A 17,038-nucleotide genomic window follows, 5' to 3' on the forward strand; every position below is an offset into this window, starting at 1 on the left:
AGGGCTGGGGGGCTGTTTGCGGCCATTTCTGGGTTCCTTGTTGAAGAACACGCCACAGGGGCCTCTGCTCTGGCCACTTTGCTGACTCAGAAGCTCAGAGGACTCACCAGCTCCCAGGGGGCTGCCGAGCGAAGGGCCTGCCACGGCTTCCTATCGTCAGGTCCTGAGCGTTGGTCAGTGATGACTCAATGGATCAGGGTGAGCAGGGCTTTTGGAGATAAACCGTTCCTCCCAGCTCAGCCTTCCAACTCACCCTCGCCCTCCCGCCAGGAGGTGAAACTCCCACCGCCATCTTTCACCCTGGCCCTACTCCTGGGCGCCCTCAGCTGCTGGTTTTGCAGTGACACGCTGCCCTGTCACGGCTGGGCCCGGAGAATCAAGCCCTCGGCTCCCCTTCACTTTGGGTGATTAGGAGGGACCCACCTAAAGTTCCCCTGGGGTTGTCAATTAGATATGGCGTTTCTTCCCAAAGCTGTAATCTGTCACCTGCTACCTGCTAAACAGACACTACCCTCCAGCCCTGAGGCATCGGCTGCCCTGTAATGAGGAGAAAAATTGCCCCTTTATCCCTTCAGACCCTGGGAACCCCCGAGGCAGAGTCTGCGCTGGGAGTGTCCCCGGGGTCTCCATGCCACCCCCAGTGACCTGCTGGGCCCTCTGACACATTCATTATTCTCCACGATTTGCAAGCAGCTCACGTTGGAAGCTGCAAACACACTTAATCCAGCCGTGGCCGCCTCAGAGCTTTGAAAGATGTTTTCTTTCCACGGGGCAGGACCAGGGTGGCTTTTATAACTGAGCCATGAGGCTCATAAAAGCCACTCGAAAAGCTCGGAGGGCTGCCCCGGGTTTGATCCAGCCCGACCTTTGCGATGGGCCCAGCCCCGCCGCCGCACAGAGGGAGCAGCCCTGGACCTGATAGATCTGTCTGGAGTGGGGGAGTCCAGATGTCTGGGCTCCCCCACTGGCTCCAACCCTCTGCTTTTCTCCGCTGTTCAGCAAATGTCCTCAAAGATGAGTCAGACACAACCCCCTCCCTCAAGAGCTAGCCAAGTGAGGGGCAGAGAAACAGTGAGTTAGTTCTGTGCAGAGGAAAGAATGGCTAATGTCTGGAGGGGCCAGCTACACTGATATTATCTGGGGCCGTGCTTCCAATTCTCCCACAGGTCGGTACTGTACATAGACTTAACAGGCCAAGTGCAGACTCACCAGGGTGCTGGAGCAGGGTCCGAACCCAGGCTCCCCCAGGAGGGAGGTGGGGGCGGGGAGGAGAGAGGGCTGCGGCCTGCGAGTTTCCCTGCAGGAGAGAAGTGAAGATGGAATCAGAGTTTGCAGGGAAAGGCAGAAGGAACAGCATGGGCAAAGGCACGGAGTTGCTGAACAGTGTGGTGTTGGGTGTTTCCAGAAGGCAGCATGGGAGCAGAGGACACAGGAGGTGGGGCTGTACCGAGAGGCCATACATGGAAGCTTTTCCTTTAGCTTCTCATCAGGGTCTGGGAGGGCGGATGATCAGAAACCCAGAAATCACAGGCGGATGGAGGTTTGAAGGCAGGCAAGGTGGCTCACCCTTCGTCTTCTTGCGCCCTAGGTCCTGTCACGTGGGGCTGCAGCCTTTGCCCTGCTGTTTACGCTGCTGGAAATACCCTCTTGCCCACCTTTCCTACCTAAAAAATTCCTGCGTCCCTTTCAGGGCAAATGCTGGCCCTTCTAGGGTAGATTGTTCTCTCTCTCTCTCTCTCTCTCTCTCTCTCTCATCTATCTGTCTATCTATCTATCTATCTATCTATCTATCTATCTATCTATCTATCATCTTTATCTCTCTATGTATCTCTCGATGCACTCTCAGTGTAGTTTTTATCTCTAGTTTAATATTTAATATTTAAAAAATAATGCAAGTAAAGCACTAGCTAGTTTTCATAACAACCTGGGTGGCAGGTATCACCCTTCATTCTACAGAAGCAGAAACAGGCCTGGGAGGCAGAGACTTCTGAGGACACACAGCCAGCGACTGGGGGCGCCTGAGCGCAAAGCGGCCCTGCCTTCAGCCATCACCAGCGTGATTGTCACTGCAGTGGACTGTCAGCCCTCAGGGGTGTTCAGGGCCTGGGTCTTCACACAGAAGAGACTGGACGCCCCGGGGTGCCTGCTGCAGAGCCGCACACATGGCCGGCACTCTCTGCAGACCCAGAGCTGAGCTGGCAGGGCCCAGCCACTCCTGGGTGTGCTGGTGGCCTGGAGGGCAAGGGACCTCTCCCACCCATTTTCTTTTTCTTTTTCTTTTTTGACCCATTTTCTCCAAGAATGCTGACAGACCCTGCCCTTGCCTGCTCAGCCTCCGGCAGGTGTGCCTGGTTGGGAAAGGAGGCAGCTCATGGTATCTCAAAGAGTCGGGCTTGGGGGAGACTCAGACAATGGGGTGACCTCATACAGCGGTTGGCTCATTTCAGACCTAATGTCCAGGGATCAAGGCTGTTTCCCAGCTGTGTCAGTCACACACTCATCCAATTTCTGGGAGTTCTTTGAAGAGGTGACCCAGCCAGAGCAAAGAGCAGCCAGCTTCTATCTATAAGGGGAGACGTGGCTGACACACACTATAGCCAGTTCTCCCACGCCAGCTGGGGGTAGGCGGGGGGGGAGGCAATGTTTTCCCCCCTTTTCCTCGGGCACCTTTGTTCTAAACATAAGCATCAAAGCCAGCTGTTTGACCGCCCCCTCCCCCGGCAGTGGGAGTGTCCACCCTCTGGGTGACTGTGAGGGAGCCCTCTAGCCCCCCTTTCCTGAGGCTTGGGTGCTGCTCTGAGACCAAGCAGCTGGGCAGAGTGCTGTAGGAATCCTAACAATAGCAATGCCTCATTTTATTGAGCACTTACTGTGTGCTGGCACTGTGCTAGGTGTCTGGCATGCCTTTTCTCCATCAAATCCTGTAGAAAGAGTGGGTGGCATTGCACCTTGCCACGGGTGGACAGGTTAGGGGACTTGTCTGAGTCTTGTTGCCTGGGAGTGGCACGCCTAGAATTCAGACTCAGGTCTGGGTGACTCTCAGCCTCAAAAATTCCCCCGATGCCTTCCCCTGATGATTAGGCACCAGGGAGACTTGGGTTCTGGGCCCGCATTACCCCTGACGTGCTTTGCACTTGGGGCGACTAGCTTTCTCTGGGCACCGATTTCTTTAGCAAAATAAGGAGGTTGGCTGAGACGCTCTAGGTCCCCACCTGCTCGCTGAGTTTAAGAACGCCTCTGTTCCGGAAGGTGCTGGCCACAGGGCGGCAGAGCCTCCGTGGCCAGGATCCCAGTTCCCTCCTCTGTTCCGCTGGGCTGGCTTCAAGCTGGGGTGAGTCTCTGTGGCTGTTCAGTTCTCTGAGAACTCCTCTTCCTTCGGTGAGAGCTTGGGAGAAGCCTCCGGTGTGAGGCGGGAGCAGGCAGCCCTTCTATGGAATGGCTGGGAGAGGAGTATGATTCCCATAACAATCTCAGAATTCCCTGGGCAGCCCAGTGGCCCCTCTTTGAATCAAGGGTTGATGAAATGTCACAGCCGGCAGGGACCTCAGAGGCCATCCTATCCCACCGCCCTCGTTTTACAGATGGGGAGACTGAGGCACCGAGTGAATTGCTGTCAGAGCAAGGGTTAAGTACAGATTCCACTTCTCTCATTCATTCTCTCAACACCAGGCATGAAAGATGAAAGGCTCCCCTCTCTGAAGGAGGGGGAGACAGACCTGAAAATGGACCATGGCAATGGAAGGGGTGTGCTATGCAGAGGCCCCTTAATCCCCAACCCAGCGTTTTTCTACTCCCATGTCCTGCCTCGACAGGAAGACATGTGGTGGGCTCTAGGGAGTCAATACCAGAATGGTCTCTAGCGATCTACCAGACTTGGGATAGCAAATCCCTGGAACCGGGATGCCTGTTCACTTTCCCTGGCCATGGCAGACATCACAAGTCGATCACAGTGCTCTTCATAGAGCCCATGCGAAGCCTCGTTCTGTACACCGAGCTCCAGCCAGGCCCTGCCAGTCGAGCAGGGTTGACGATGAGGTCAGTGCTGTCTGCCATTCCTGATTAGCTCAGCAACATCATTACAACAACGTGTGCGGAGCTCTCCCGTGGTGCTGGGCGGTGTTTGTGTTTTCTGTCCCATCTCACTGAGCCCTGACAACAGGCCTGCGCTGTGGGCACTATTAGGATCACCATCGTGCAGATGAGGAAACTGAGGTCCCAGGCCCCCAGCTCACAGCAGTGGATCCACACGAAGAAATAGGTCTCCTGGTGCCATGCCCTGTCCACCTGCAGACGGCTTGCTGCTGGGCAGGTCCTGGCTACGTCTAAAAACTACCATTTCCCCAATAGACCGCGCTAGTGACATCTTCCCATTTTGTCTTGTTTTAAGGAGACACCCCATCCTGAACTTCTCCACCCAGCCTCTGTCTCTGCCCATGAAGCCGCCTCTCCCAGGCCCTGGTCAGTACGAGATTGTGGACTACGCCGGGCCCCCCAAGTATTTAATCTCCAGTGCATCGTTCGTGTCCACCACCAAGCGGTGGTCAGTGGCGCCGACTCAACCAGGCTTGCCTGGCCCAGGTTAGAGGGTTGTTTGAAATGATTGTAAAAACCAAATCTGGAATTGTTTGTCATTCCTGGGCCATCAAATGCCACTGGTTTATAGGTTGTTTGCCAAACAGGTTATAGGGGTTAGAGTGGATTTAGAAGACTTTTCAGCTTACACTTTCTGAGTATGAAAGTTGTGTGTGTGTGTGTGTGTGTGTGTGTGTGTGTGTGTGTGTGTGTGTTTAAAGTGAGAGGGCTCTTAGAGATGATCCAGGCCAGGGATTCATAACCAAGAACCATGACCATCGAGAGGCTCAGAGACAGGCTCCAGGGGTCTGTGACCCTGACCTTGTCTGCAGACATTCTCTTCTGGGCTAAGGGGCCATAGCTCTTGTCAGGTGGTCAACAAGTTCATGTTCTCACAAATGTTTTAATCACTGGCCTCGCTTGGCTGAGTCACTTCATGGACGGGGAGCCGGGAGAGCAAGGTGTCCACAGGTCTCGGGCATGAACCGGGGACTATTTAGTGGGCAGCTCTGTGAAGCCGTCTAGTTCACAGGTGAGCTTCATCGGTGATACCCTGTGACCTCAGGTACCTACCTGGGGCTAATCCCACGAGGGACCTGTTTGGAGCTGTCTATGGAGCCCCTTAGCTATTTTCCTCCCCTTGACATTGACCAGAACTAGGGGCACGGGTCAGGTGTGCACGGACAAGTGTGCTGGTGTGCAGGTGGGGTGGGCGGAGGAAGGTGGAGCTGAGGCAGCTGCCAGGCCTGTTCAATTCAGTCTTTCAATGAGCATGGATGCTGCTCCCACCCTGGGGAGGCACAGATGACTTAAGCCCTGTGCGTCGGTCGTGGGGAGACACCTTCCCCTCCAAACTCACAGGTGAGAAGAATGGAAGGTGGACAGGACAGGGAGAAAGGCACTTGCATAGCTTTGGCCTTGGAAACGTGGTCAAGCCAACAAGACAGCAGCGGTTTGACCCTCAGGTCGTTTGGTCGGTCCAGGCAGAGCTCATTCTGGTTCAGCATCTGGGTTGTGCTGATGCTTCTGTGAATGCTGAGCTCCCATGGGCGGTCTCCGGAGGCCCGGGGTCCAGGGGAGACCCTTGTCTGACCCTGTTGGGCCCAGACCCTTAAGAGCTTTGTGTCCGTGTCTTCTCTGCGCTGTGCCTGGTGCGGGACACCTGGCACACGGGTCGGTCGGTCCCTCCTGGGCGTGAGCACAGGCAAAGATCTGCCTCCTTGGCCCCAGGGGGTACAGATGTACCTGGACTGCCAGGTGCCCCCATCAGCAGCTTCCCAGGTAACCAACAGAGGTCACCCATGGCCCCTCGTTAACCAAGTCAGTGTCAGTGTGAGTTCCCAAGCCTCTGTGGTTCTGGCTGCTGGTTTTCTAAAGGACCTGCAGGGTCATGGCTTTTGCTTTTCTGGAAATTTCTGAAATCAATCAAAACAAAACCCCACCAAGCTGACACCTTGCTTCTTAAGAGTATCGTTTGACTCAGTCCTTCTTCCCCCCTCCCCCCAAATTACATAGAAAGATCTTTTGTAAATTTTTCGTTGTCAAAGAACTGAAAAGGGGTTAAAGAAGGTGGGAAACCAGAGTTCGAGTCCTACCTCGGCCAGTTAAGAACCACTGGCCTCGCCAGCTCTGACGTAGAACGAAAGAGACTCCTGCAACTGGCCTTCTCCGTCTTCACACTGCCCCTCTCTCCTCACAGCCACCTACAAGCCGGAGCTCCCTGGGAAGCAGTCCTTTCTCTACAACGAGGGCAACAGGTGGATCCCGGTATTGTAGCGGCCTCACAGGGCACGGGAAAGGCCAGCCACCAGCGGCCCCACGCAGGTGCCCAGGGCTGACGTGGGGCAGCTCTGCCACCTGGGTCTGGTGTTCAGCTGGGCTCGAGCTGCCTCCTGGCCATTGGGCCCCCACTCCTGCTGACTTCATGGTTTCCTGAGAAGAAGAGGAGAGGACAGAGCCTCCCGGTTCCTTCGCCAGGCACCTGGCCAGGCTGCTGTCTGCACCCTGCCCTCAGACGCCAGGGGCTCCTGCAGCTCGGGCTCCAGGGAGAAGGGAGAGGAGGGCAGATGCCCTGCCTGGCAGCCTGGTGCTGCCCAGGGCTCCGGGGCCCGCGTGCATCTGCAGGGCGGACAGCACATCCTTCTGGCCTCGGCTTCCCGACCCTCCTGGTGTTCCCAGAGCTGGAAGGCTCACAGGCGCTAGTAACACAGACACGAAGGGGTTGCCTGGGCTCCTTGCCCCCCACTAAGCCCTTGAATCTCACCTTCAGGAAGAGCATGGCAGCCAGTCCCTGGGCACCTGTGCTCAGCACCTACCCTCAGGAGAGGCTGCCACGTGCTTATTGGCCCTGTATTCAACAGCACATATGGGCGGGGCCCTGCTGGAGCCAGAGCCGGGACACAGAGGTTCTGGGGGGCACGGGAGCCACGCAACACCCTGAGCCTGCAGGTTCTCACTCTCACCCGACCTTTCCCCTTCCTGGGCTGGGCTCCCCAACCTCCTGCTCTAGTTTGACACATCTTTAATGCATCTTTTCTGGCCTGTCATTTCCCCTCGGCAAGAGGAGAAGATTCCCAAAGAACCAGGAGAAGGTAGAAGTAGCCACACCCCCCCTCCTTCCCCAGATGTTGGCATTGTCTTTCCGTTTGTAAGTGGAACTCTCCCAGGCAGCCTGCCCTTGCCCCAGCGAGGACAAGGCTCTCTCTTCCCTTTTGCTCCCTCCTTGACTTTTCTCTGGAAATGCTACATCCTGGGCCCCCATGTCAAAACTGGCTGCTGACTGGCTCTCCACTTAGGTAGGGGTTGGAAGGATGGAATAACATCCAATTAAATTGAATTCTTACATCTCACCAAAGCTGGCCTCTATGTGACCTCTGATTCCCGCAAGCGCCCATTGCTTTGGGAGACGTTGGAGGTGGCGGGAGCTCCGTGCGGGAGCCATAGAGTCTGGATCTAAGGCGGCCTGGTGCTCCCACCCCCGCAGGCCCTTCTCCTTGAAGAGTTGGAGCAGAGTTTACAGGCTCATGGTCAAGCTCTTCCAGGGCTGGGTGGGCAATGCATGGAGCAGAACAGGTGATGCAGGGATGGGGTCAGGGGCCTGGGAGCTGAGGCTGCTGCCTACCTACAGGGGCATCCAACTCGGGTCCCGCAAACTGTTGCCAGAGCTGCAGGTCTCGCAACAGAATCTGGGAAATACTTACAATGTGCAGTGTCTTGATTTGAGATGTTTACAGCCGTGTTTCAATGTAAAGTTTTTTGTTTAGCCCAAAGGACTCTCCCCTGCAAGCCACTGGCTGTCCCTTGGGAGCTAGCTGTTCTGGAGGACGCTTTCAAAGTGACGCTTAGAGCTGTACTTTCCTTCACCCGAGACTCCTGACAATGAGGCCAGACCCCAGGCCTTGGTTCTTAGGCCCCTCTGACCCTGGAGGATCTTAGCAGGCCATTGGGCTGGTAGGAGCAGGCTCCAGGGAAAATTACTTAGCCAAGAACACAGGGCAGAGTTGGCACAAGCCAAGTTGGTCCATGGCTCTGCCCACAGACCCCAACTACCAGGTCCCCAGCAAGGTCATCCTGACCCTTTCCAAGACTTCTGCATATCCAGTTAGTGATCCCCAGGTCATAACATTCAGCTCTGGGACCACACAGGGCAGAGAGCTGGGTGTCCTCCAGGTGGGACACCTGCTTTACTAGTGCCCAGCACAGCACTGCCCTTCAAGTTGGGGCAAACGCCCCCAGGACAGGAGCAGCCAGGCCGTGTCTACTCTCACCCTCTCCTCCTGGCAGACGTTCACAGAAGGAACAAGTGTGGCATTTGAAGTAATACATAGGCAGAATTTTATTACTAAATACTATATGAGTATACAAAATGCATAATTGAATAACCGCTAAAAAAATAGTCCAAGAAATGTGAAATACACATTTTTTGAAATGATAAAAATGTATCCGTGAAAATATAAAACGTTGCATATATATACAATATATACTTATATATTTATAACATAAATGAAAACTGTAAGTGAGAAATGTGTACAGCAGTGAGCAGGGTGGTCGGTCATTTATGGAGCAGCCACGTGGTTGTGGCCGATCAGCTCTATTATTTACATCGGGCCCGGGGGACGTCCATGAGAAAGAGGTGCGTCCACCACAGTGTCTTTTCAAAGTCATTTGCACTGGAAACCGAGAGTGTTCAAGTTAACTGACCACAGGGTGAGAGATCCTTGGTCTGCAGTCGGTGGGACCAAGAATGGGAGCGGACAGCGGTCAGGTTGGCTTTGGGAGCGAGGCCCGCCTCCGGCACCGGGATAGGCAGCTCGCAGAGCAGCGCTCACCAAGACGGCGCTGTCTGGCTGGGCAGGCGCTGGCCGGCGCTCAGAGTGGATTCAAGCATGAGGTTGGGGCTCGGGTCAGGACACCTCCCAGGTCCCTTCTTGGCCCTGACGTCGGGGACACGGGCCTCTTCCCTCTGGGAAGGCGTTCAAGTAACGGCACTGAGGCATGAGGAGAGGTTGTGTGCGGCATGGGGCCACTGGCAGCTGGCTCCTGGCCCGGAGCTCCCCGCCGGGGTCCTCACAGCTCCTTCAGGGTGATCTGAATCTTGCCATCATGCTCCCCCATGTCCAGCAGGAAGGCAACATGGTTGCTGTAATGCTGAATGATGTTGTTGTCCATGTTGACCAAGATTCTGGAAGAGAAGAGACGTGGCTAGACTGTGGGCGGCCCCTTGACTTCAGGGCTCTGAGTGACAAGGATGATAGTGACGGTTACTACATATCGGGGACCCCCGTTATTTCCAGCGTCTCACAGACTTTCTCTCTGACCCTCATCACAACCTGCAAGGTGGTGGTTCCCTGTCCCACTTTCAGGGGAGGGCACAATGCCCAAGTGGCCGAGCCACAACTCAAACCAGGCCTGCCAGTTACCATGCCCCCGACTGTGCCTGGGTGCCTCTCAGTACATATGAGCAGGACACTTGTGAGCAACAAAGGTAGACTTGGGGGAAGACTCAGTGCTCCTTAGTCGCCAGCCAGACTGAGGACGCAGACACAGTGTGTGAGTTCCAGTGCAGGAGGTGTGGCGGGTGGACAGTGTGGAGACAGCGACGTGCCACTCAGATGTGCCGCCTGAGCCAGAGGCGAGGACCACACGAGCCCAGTCCAAGCCCCGTCCCCGGAAGCTGACATCTTGGATGCACAATAGACTTGAGGAGCTTGGCCGTCTCCCTCCCCCCCGCCCCCCACCCGTCAGGCTTCAGGCAAGGACCTGGGCCAACCTGAGGAGGAGGAAGCCTCCGTGGCGGGGCCTCTGCGGGGGTCAGAGCCAGAGCACATGCCAAGGGGCACCTAGGAGCCGCTTCCCTGGGGAAGGACCCAGGAAGAGGTGACCCGGCCTGATCCTGTCAGGAACGGAAGTGAGTATTTTCACCCGTCCGTTTGTCCGTCCGTCCATCCATCCATCCAGCCATCCACCCATCCATCCACCAGTCCATCCCACCATCATTTGCCGGGGCCTTTCCACATGCAGGGCCTTGCTCCAAACAAAAACAAGGGTCACAGAGACCCTAGAGCCTGTCCTCCAGGAGTTTGGAATCTGGCATGGCCCGGAGAACAACGCCTTGTTACCCTGTTACTCTAGCTCATGATGGGGAACCCCGAGGCTCAGAGGAGTAAAGTCATTTGCCTCGGGCCACACAGGCAACAGATTGCCCAGCTGGGATCTGAATCCAGACTTCTGTCTCCATTGCATCTTTTTTTTTTATAAAGAAAAATAAATTCCCCCCACCCCCATAAATACAAATTAGAAAGTGGCATACATAAGGAAGGCAAAATTCAGGACTGGGGAGAGTTCAGATGAGGGCAAGATTACTTTAGGACGGGCAGGAGGGTGGGGTGAGAGTCCCAGACCACGGTCCTGGCAGGTAGCTGCCTGCTTTTGAGGACCCCAGGGGAGGCGGTTGCCTTGTCCCCACCATCCCCAGGGCGGAGGGGCAATGGAGACAGCGGTGGGCAGAAGCCAACTGCCTGTGTTCAGTCGTCTCTGCAGCAACATCAAGCAGCTGCTGCTTTTCGGAAGGCAGCCTGGCGCAGGCTCCCTCTTCCTCAGGTCCTGCTGGTAGTTCCTACACTTTACAGGGGCGTCTGTGGGGGCAGCGGGGATGGGGGGAGGGAGGGCAGAGGGGTGGCACTCTGTCAGTGGCAGGGCTTTGTATGTTTCATGCAGTGGCATTTACAGGGTGTGTCTGGGTGCCAGGCACTAAGTGCCTACGTGCACACACTGAAGATGCCTCCCTCCCGCGCCCAGGCAGGGCCTCCCAGGGGCCCAGGCGCACACCTGTGCCGAGGGAGCCCAGACAGGCCCCAGGACCCTTCCCCTCAGAGGTCACTGACCCCTGGGCCCTAGAGGCAGGGGTGTCAGGAACCGTGTCCCGGAGGTGGGCCTCCTGTCACTTGCTAGCTCTAGCCATCTTCTGTCCTGGTTCGCATGAAACCCCTGGCCAGCTGCCAGCAAAAACAATGTATTTGTTCATCTTTCAAGCACTCAGCGGTGCTTGTAAGCTGATTGCATCTGCCTTTGTCCAGAGGACTCTCGGGAGGGTTCTATGAAAATAACGAGGCCACTGATTAGAATTTGCTGCTCCTCAGACGAGAAGCGCGGACTCTTAGGGAGGTGACAAATGAGCCTGGCCTCTCCCAAGGGGCTTTTTGGGGGCTCTTCTCATTGGGCATCAGAGGCAACCCTAGACCTGAGGTTTCCATGGTTGGGGGTGTGTGTGGGTGTGGGGTGCCTCTGAAGGGCTGCTGAGTGATGCCCCGGGCTATGGGGCTGGCCTGGCCACAGCCTGTATTTGCTCACTGCTTAGCGGTTAGAGGAAAAAGCAGGAGGCAAGATAAAGTCGGGGGGGGGGGGGAAAAGGGGGGGTAGGGTGCATGCACAGCCTTTAGGGCAGGATTCCTCCTGCCATTTACTAACTCTGTGATCCTGGGACTACTCAGAACCTCAGCCTCCTCCTCTGTGGAACAGAGATGATCACCCAAACTCAGAGGGTCACTGAGAGGATCCCTCGGAGTTATCCAGCCCAGCACCCGGCATGTACAACGTGCACCACAAATGGAAGTTGTTACAATTATGGCTTAACTAGCTGGCTGGGCTTAAGGGAAAGATTTGCAACTCAGCCAGTGGGGCTAGGGGTTGGGGCAACCTTCTATGTATTACCCCACACCCCAAATCATACTCAAGGGCACCTCCCAGCCGCTCAGCCCAGCTCTGGTGGGATGGGTAAGGGAGGCTGGCCGCAGGTGGGGCTGCAGCCAGGGGGTGTGGGCACTGGCACTGAAAGGGGAAGTGGGGCTGGGCTTGTCCGGGCAAAGCAGAGCCTGCCCTCTGCTGTGAGCCCCAATTTGAAACCGAAACTTGAAAGAAAAAAAACCCCAGACACTCATACAACCAAAACCAACGGATCCTTTCCCAGGGGCTGCGAGCGCACACCTTCCCCCACCCCGCCCTTCTATGGGAAGCTGGTGGAAATTGAGGAGGGAGGGGGGGCAGGGCTGGGCCTGTGAGGAAGGAGGCCACCCCTGGGCCTAACTGGATGGGGCCTCAGCCTGAGTCCAAAACCTGCCTCACTTCGCAGTTTTCTAAAAAGGACAGGCCACAGCCATACACAGGGGGCAATGCCTGCTCACTGCCGGGGCGGCCAGTACGTGAGGCTGGAGTTAGACTGCTCAGGGAGGGAGGACCTGGTCGGAGGTGTGGGCAGTGGGGCCGGGAGTATTTCCCAGAGCCCTGGCGCTGGGTCCTCTGGGCAGGGAGCGGCAATGGCGATTTTCTCTGCTGGGGGCGGGCTTAGCTGGGCTAGTGAAGTGACCCAGATAACAGTCCTCTGACCGGGGGACGGAAGCCCGGGAGGGCAGTGACCACGTGGATCCCACACCAAGGATCTCCCTGAAGAGGACAAAGGGAGCTGCCGTCCTGAGCACGAATCCAGGAGCCCAGGGGAGGTGACAGGCCCTGTCTGACCCCCTGGAGGGTAAAATCTTACTCCCCGATGCCTCCTGCAGACCTGAAGGTGGGGGAGGCCTGAGGAGCATCCCTGGTGGGGCTCCCTCAAAACCACACCCAATCACAGTCCCCTTTCCTGACACACGGCCGGCCACTCCCTTCTGGGCACTGACTCAGCGGGTAGCACCGCTGCTGGGCCCTTCTACCCGAGGCTTTACCCGCCGCTGCTGCCCCTGAACACAGCTTATCACTTCCGAGCCTCAGTTTCCCGCTCTGTGAAGTGTAATAGCATCCACCTCGCAGCGTGGCTGAGGGTTAAACGAGACATGCTCAGCACACTGTCCTACACAAAGCAGGGGATCAAGTGAATGGCAGTCACCATTATCATCATTACAACCAAGTGACTTGCTTATCCAGGGGTCTTGGGACTTGAACTTGAGTTTCCTGACACGTGGCCCTGCACTTCCCACGACCTCCCTCTCCTTTCCTTCCCAGTAGTCCTCACTGTCTGGTCTCTGCGGGTGACCTTGGCCTGACTGGGGGCTCTCTCCCCAAGTCCACCTCCCCTAGTCCTCTCCACAAAGCCAAGTACAAACACCACTCAGCACGGAGTAGCAGGCCTCTGCTGGTCAGAATGGAGCTGCTGGGAGCTCCATGAGTCAACACTTTAGAAGGCGTGGAGACGGGGAGGGGGAGCCGTCCTGGGCACTTACCCCCGCTTGCATTTCTTGTAGACTTTGTAAATGTTCTCTTCAGGAAGCCCATACTTCTCAGAGATCTGGAAGAGAACAGTGGGGGGTTCATTGTCTGCTGCCCAAAGTGGAAGTATCCCATTCTTTTATATCATGACTTTTAATTTCCTAATTATAAAAGTGTTATATGTCCAGCCCTGGCTGGTGTGGCTCAGTTGGTTGGAGCTTTGTCCCATACACTAAAAGGTCGAGGATTCAAGTCCCAGTCAGGGCACATGCCTAGGTTGATCCCGGGCTGTGGCACAAGCAGGAGGCAACCGAATGATGCTTCTCTCTCTCTCTCTCTCTCTCTCTCTCTCATCAATCAATAAAAAACAACAACACCACACACATCCTTAGGTGAGAATCTTTTAAAAAGTAATATATATCCAGATTGTGGAAAGATACAAAGAAGAAGATTACAATCACCCATAATCCTGTCTCCCAGAGATAAACACCATATAACATCAGGCCATGTATATAGATACTTTTCTATCCCACATAGGTAGTTAACTTATCCTTGTATATTATAAGCCTTCCCACATCACAACAAACTCTTGACAAACAGCATGGTTAGTGTCTGTAAAATAACCCAAAGGGCATCACCACTTCCCTCAACCCCAGCCTAACGTCCCAATACAGATCGTCCCAGTGCTGAGGGCTCCCCTCCACCAGCTGTGCACTCATTACAGAGCCCAGCTCGTAAGACTGCTGGGAGAATTAAATGAACTGGCCCACATAAAACAGAGGACAGTTCCTAGTATATACCAAATACATGGCTGATACTCAGTAACCGGTCATTGCTATTGTTTTAGAAGTGGAGCAATAGGGATGCTCTTACCCTATTGTGGGGGGAGGGTAACCCAGACATTTCCCCCTTCGAGCAGGAATTACTAATCCCATTTGATGGGCGTGGATGCTGAGCTGGAAGAAGGTAAGGCCTGTGCCAAGGCCTAGCCTAGAACCAGGTTTCCTCCCCATCACAACCCAGACCCGGGAGCTTGTTCTACAGATGAGGAAACCGCAGCTCAGAGGCCGGTGAGCGCGTCAGCACTCACAGCTTTCAGCCATTTCTCCCAGAACTCGTTTCCTCTGGGCTGACACACTGGTCCCACCTCCACTGCCCGGAGTTATGGAACTCTTGCTTTGCTGAGTCCCAGTTTCCCTGTTTGTAAAATGGGTGTAACAATGGGATGTACACAACAGGGTTGTTCTGCAGATGAACTGAGACCATGATGTAAAGGGCCCAGGCCAGTGCACTGACGGCTCAGTCAGTGATGCAGGTTGGTGTTACTTGAAGGGAACGTCACGCCAAGGGCTTCCGGTGGAGGTTCCTCACTGGGCCTTTTAGGATGAGCATCAGTTCGGCTCCCCGTTATTCTCTGCTGTGACAGAGAGCCCTCCAGGCAAGAAAAATTCCCCGACTATTTATCTTAGTGGAGATGTGACTGGAAGCTACCAGCAGTGCCTCAAGTCAATGCAGGCAAGAACGTAGGAATTTTCTACCCGTAAGTTGTACAAAGCCAACACAGGCTGCTCCATAGGTAACAAGCTCTCCATCCCTAAGTATACAAGTCAAGACTGGGCACCCATGGCATTACTGGGGAGAGAGCTCAAGCACTAGATGGGGAGCTGACCCTTTAAGGTTCTCTCCAACCCCAAGATTGAGTCTACATTCAAATGACATTTACTGGCCTTTTGTGAGCCCAGCTTCCTGGGGCTGGTGCCAAGTGGGGCTGATGATATGTGAGGAGAACAGGAGAGCGGGAGAGCCTGGCGGATCCCAGCTCTGTCACTGCGAGTAACCTTGGCAAGCTATCTGCCCTCCTGCTGGGAGGCTGTTTCCTCATGGGAAATGAGGAGATAATAATAGTACCCACTTACAGGGTTGTTAAAAGAATATGGCGAGCTGGCAAATGCAGCATGCCTGGCACACAGTGGGTCTTCAAAAGGTAGACAGTGTTATGCTTTAATTCATTTCCCCTCCACAGCCCAAGATGTTGGAACCACGTGGCTTTTCTGAGTGGGCCGACCTTTAAGCATCGCTGGCCCTGGTGAGGCTGCTCGCGCAGTGTTCGCTGAGCCACAAAGCTGCTGTGGGTTTTGTTCGGGGCCGAGTCACCTGCTCTGGTGGCTCGGGGGTGGTGGTAGGGGAAGGTCTTGCCCAGACACACCTTCAGTTTCCCTGGCCAGCACTCCATCCTCCCCCCAGCCCTCTCAGCCAACCACAAGCTACAGGAATGAGGCCCCCTGGGAAGGAAAAAAAGTGTCTCTGGGGTCTGGCCTTTTGGGGTTTCATTCCCATTAAAATAGAAACAAGTTTGCAAAGCCAACAAAAAGCTCTGGCTTGTCAAACAGCAGCCATCAGATTAAGGAGGATTTATGGTGTGTGCGACTCCCAGGGTGGAGCCAGGGTTCTGGCTGCAAGATAACATCACAGAGGCTTAAACCACCCCCCTCTCCCTCCCCTGCTCCCCCCTCTGCCCCCCACACAGCCGGGCCCAGAAGGCCCTCCCAAGTGGGTGGGACAGGTGGGCCACCACAGCACCAAGGTTCCAGTGCCCTCCTTCCCAGAGCCTGCCCGTGGGAATCTGACTGTGTGGTGCAGAGTGAGGAAGTATGTGCCCAGGAGCACGAGACGGGGTCCGCAGGCCTCTTACCGCATTCCTCAGCCCCTTCAGGTCCGGGGTCTTCAACATGAGGGCGTCAAACACCTCCTCAGTCTCCCTCCGCACATACAACAGAACTGAGAAGCAAAGGGGTGGCTTTTAGTGCTTCGAGGAGGATAAATGAGCCAGGGATACCTTAGGGGGCGGTGGGGATCTTAAAAAATATCACTTCCTTTCTTAACCTAAGACTGATTTTGGCAGAAAAAGCCAACCCTTGCTGAGGGTCTGGACCCAGCTGGGACCCCTACCCCCTTTCCCCCGGCCCTGTGGGTCCCAGGCACCTGCTCAGACCCTGCTGATCTTGGCGGGCGTGAATCCCCGCTCTCCCACCTGTCAGTTTAACATCACTGAGTCTCATTTCACCCAAATGGGAGTGGGGTAGAACCAGCCCTATTTCACAGAGTTGCTGTGGGGATGAATAATTCTAGGAAACACCCAGTGCAGGGCAAGGCCCAAGTCAAGGCTGCGGGAAGCTTTGGCTCCTGGCTGCTGGCTGGTGTCTTCCTGCTGGTCAGTTACGGCCCCCAGAGGTTCAGGCCCGTCCTTCTCTTCCAGGAAACCACAGGCTCAGAGTGTCCAAGCCAGAAAGCCGCTACGGCAACCCACCCTGCTCCCAACTCCTCTAGAGAAAGTGGGGGAGGGGGGGTTGCCCAACATAACCAGCCTGCCACCTTGACCAGCGCCCCAGGACACCCATGTCCAACAAGGTCAGGGGGGGGCGGGAGCCCTCCAGCTCCATGACTGTCTCTCTAGGCACCTTGGGTGCCCCCCTTGCCCCTCCCCCATCCTCAAGTCTTGGCCCAACCTTGGCTCTAAGGCATAAAGCAGCCCCTCGCACCCTCTCTGCTGGGATGGGTGCTGCCGGGGCTGCCTGGGCCAGAACCAGTGATTGAGATTTGGGGAGGCCTCACGGGGAGCTGGGGTGAGAGGGCTCAAACAACAAAGGCGGGGGGGTAGTGAGGGTACCTCTCTGCAGGTCGTCTTCCTTGGCCTGTTTGGAGGGCAGAGCCTCCAGCTCCTCAGCAAAGGGCAAGCAGGTCCGCTTCAGAGGCAGCCTGTGGGGACGGCAGA

The 17,038-nt window shown here is 55.6% G+C and overlaps 2 protein-coding genes across 5 annotated transcripts in view; one reads left to right on the plus strand and one right to left on the minus strand.

Annotated features, from left to right (window-relative positions):
• Positions 1-7,417, plus strand: part of STPG1 (sperm-tail PG-rich repeat containing 1) — a 38,364-nt gene extending 30,947 nt beyond the window's left edge. For all 4 annotated transcript variants that reach the window (XM_015557312.1, XM_015557311.1, XM_006777540.2 and 1 more), the window contains exons 8-9: positions 4,388-4,578; positions 6,272-7,417. In XM_015557312.1, the coding sequence (XP_015412798.1) occupies positions 4,388-4,578; positions 6,272-6,348 (268 nt within the window). In that variant the 3' untranslated portion in view covers positions 6,349-7,417. The remainder of the gene's footprint in view (positions 1-4,387; positions 4,579-6,271) is intronic.
• Positions 7,418-8,405: 988 nt separating this feature from the next.
• GRHL3 (grainyhead like transcription factor 3) overlaps positions 8,406-17,038 on the minus strand; it is a 38,695-nt gene continuing 30,062 nt past the window's right edge. The window contains exons 13-16 of the mRNA XM_006777543.2: positions 16,934-17,022; positions 15,959-16,044; positions 13,281-13,345; positions 8,406-9,253 (exon numbers count right to left, since the gene is read on the minus strand). Of these exons, the coding sequence (XP_006777606.1) occupies positions 9,139-9,253; positions 13,281-13,345; positions 15,959-16,044; positions 16,934-17,022 (355 nt within the window). The 3' untranslated portion in view covers positions 8,406-9,138. The remainder of the gene's footprint in view (positions 9,254-13,280; positions 13,346-15,958; positions 16,045-16,933; positions 17,023-17,038) is intronic.

This window comes from Myotis davidii, unplaced genomic scaffold (assembly GCF_000327345.1).
Source record: "Myotis davidii unplaced genomic scaffold, ASM32734v1 scaffold149, whole genome shotgun sequence".
Taxonomy (NCBI): domain Eukaryota; kingdom Metazoa; phylum Chordata; class Mammalia; order Chiroptera; family Vespertilionidae; genus Myotis; species Myotis davidii.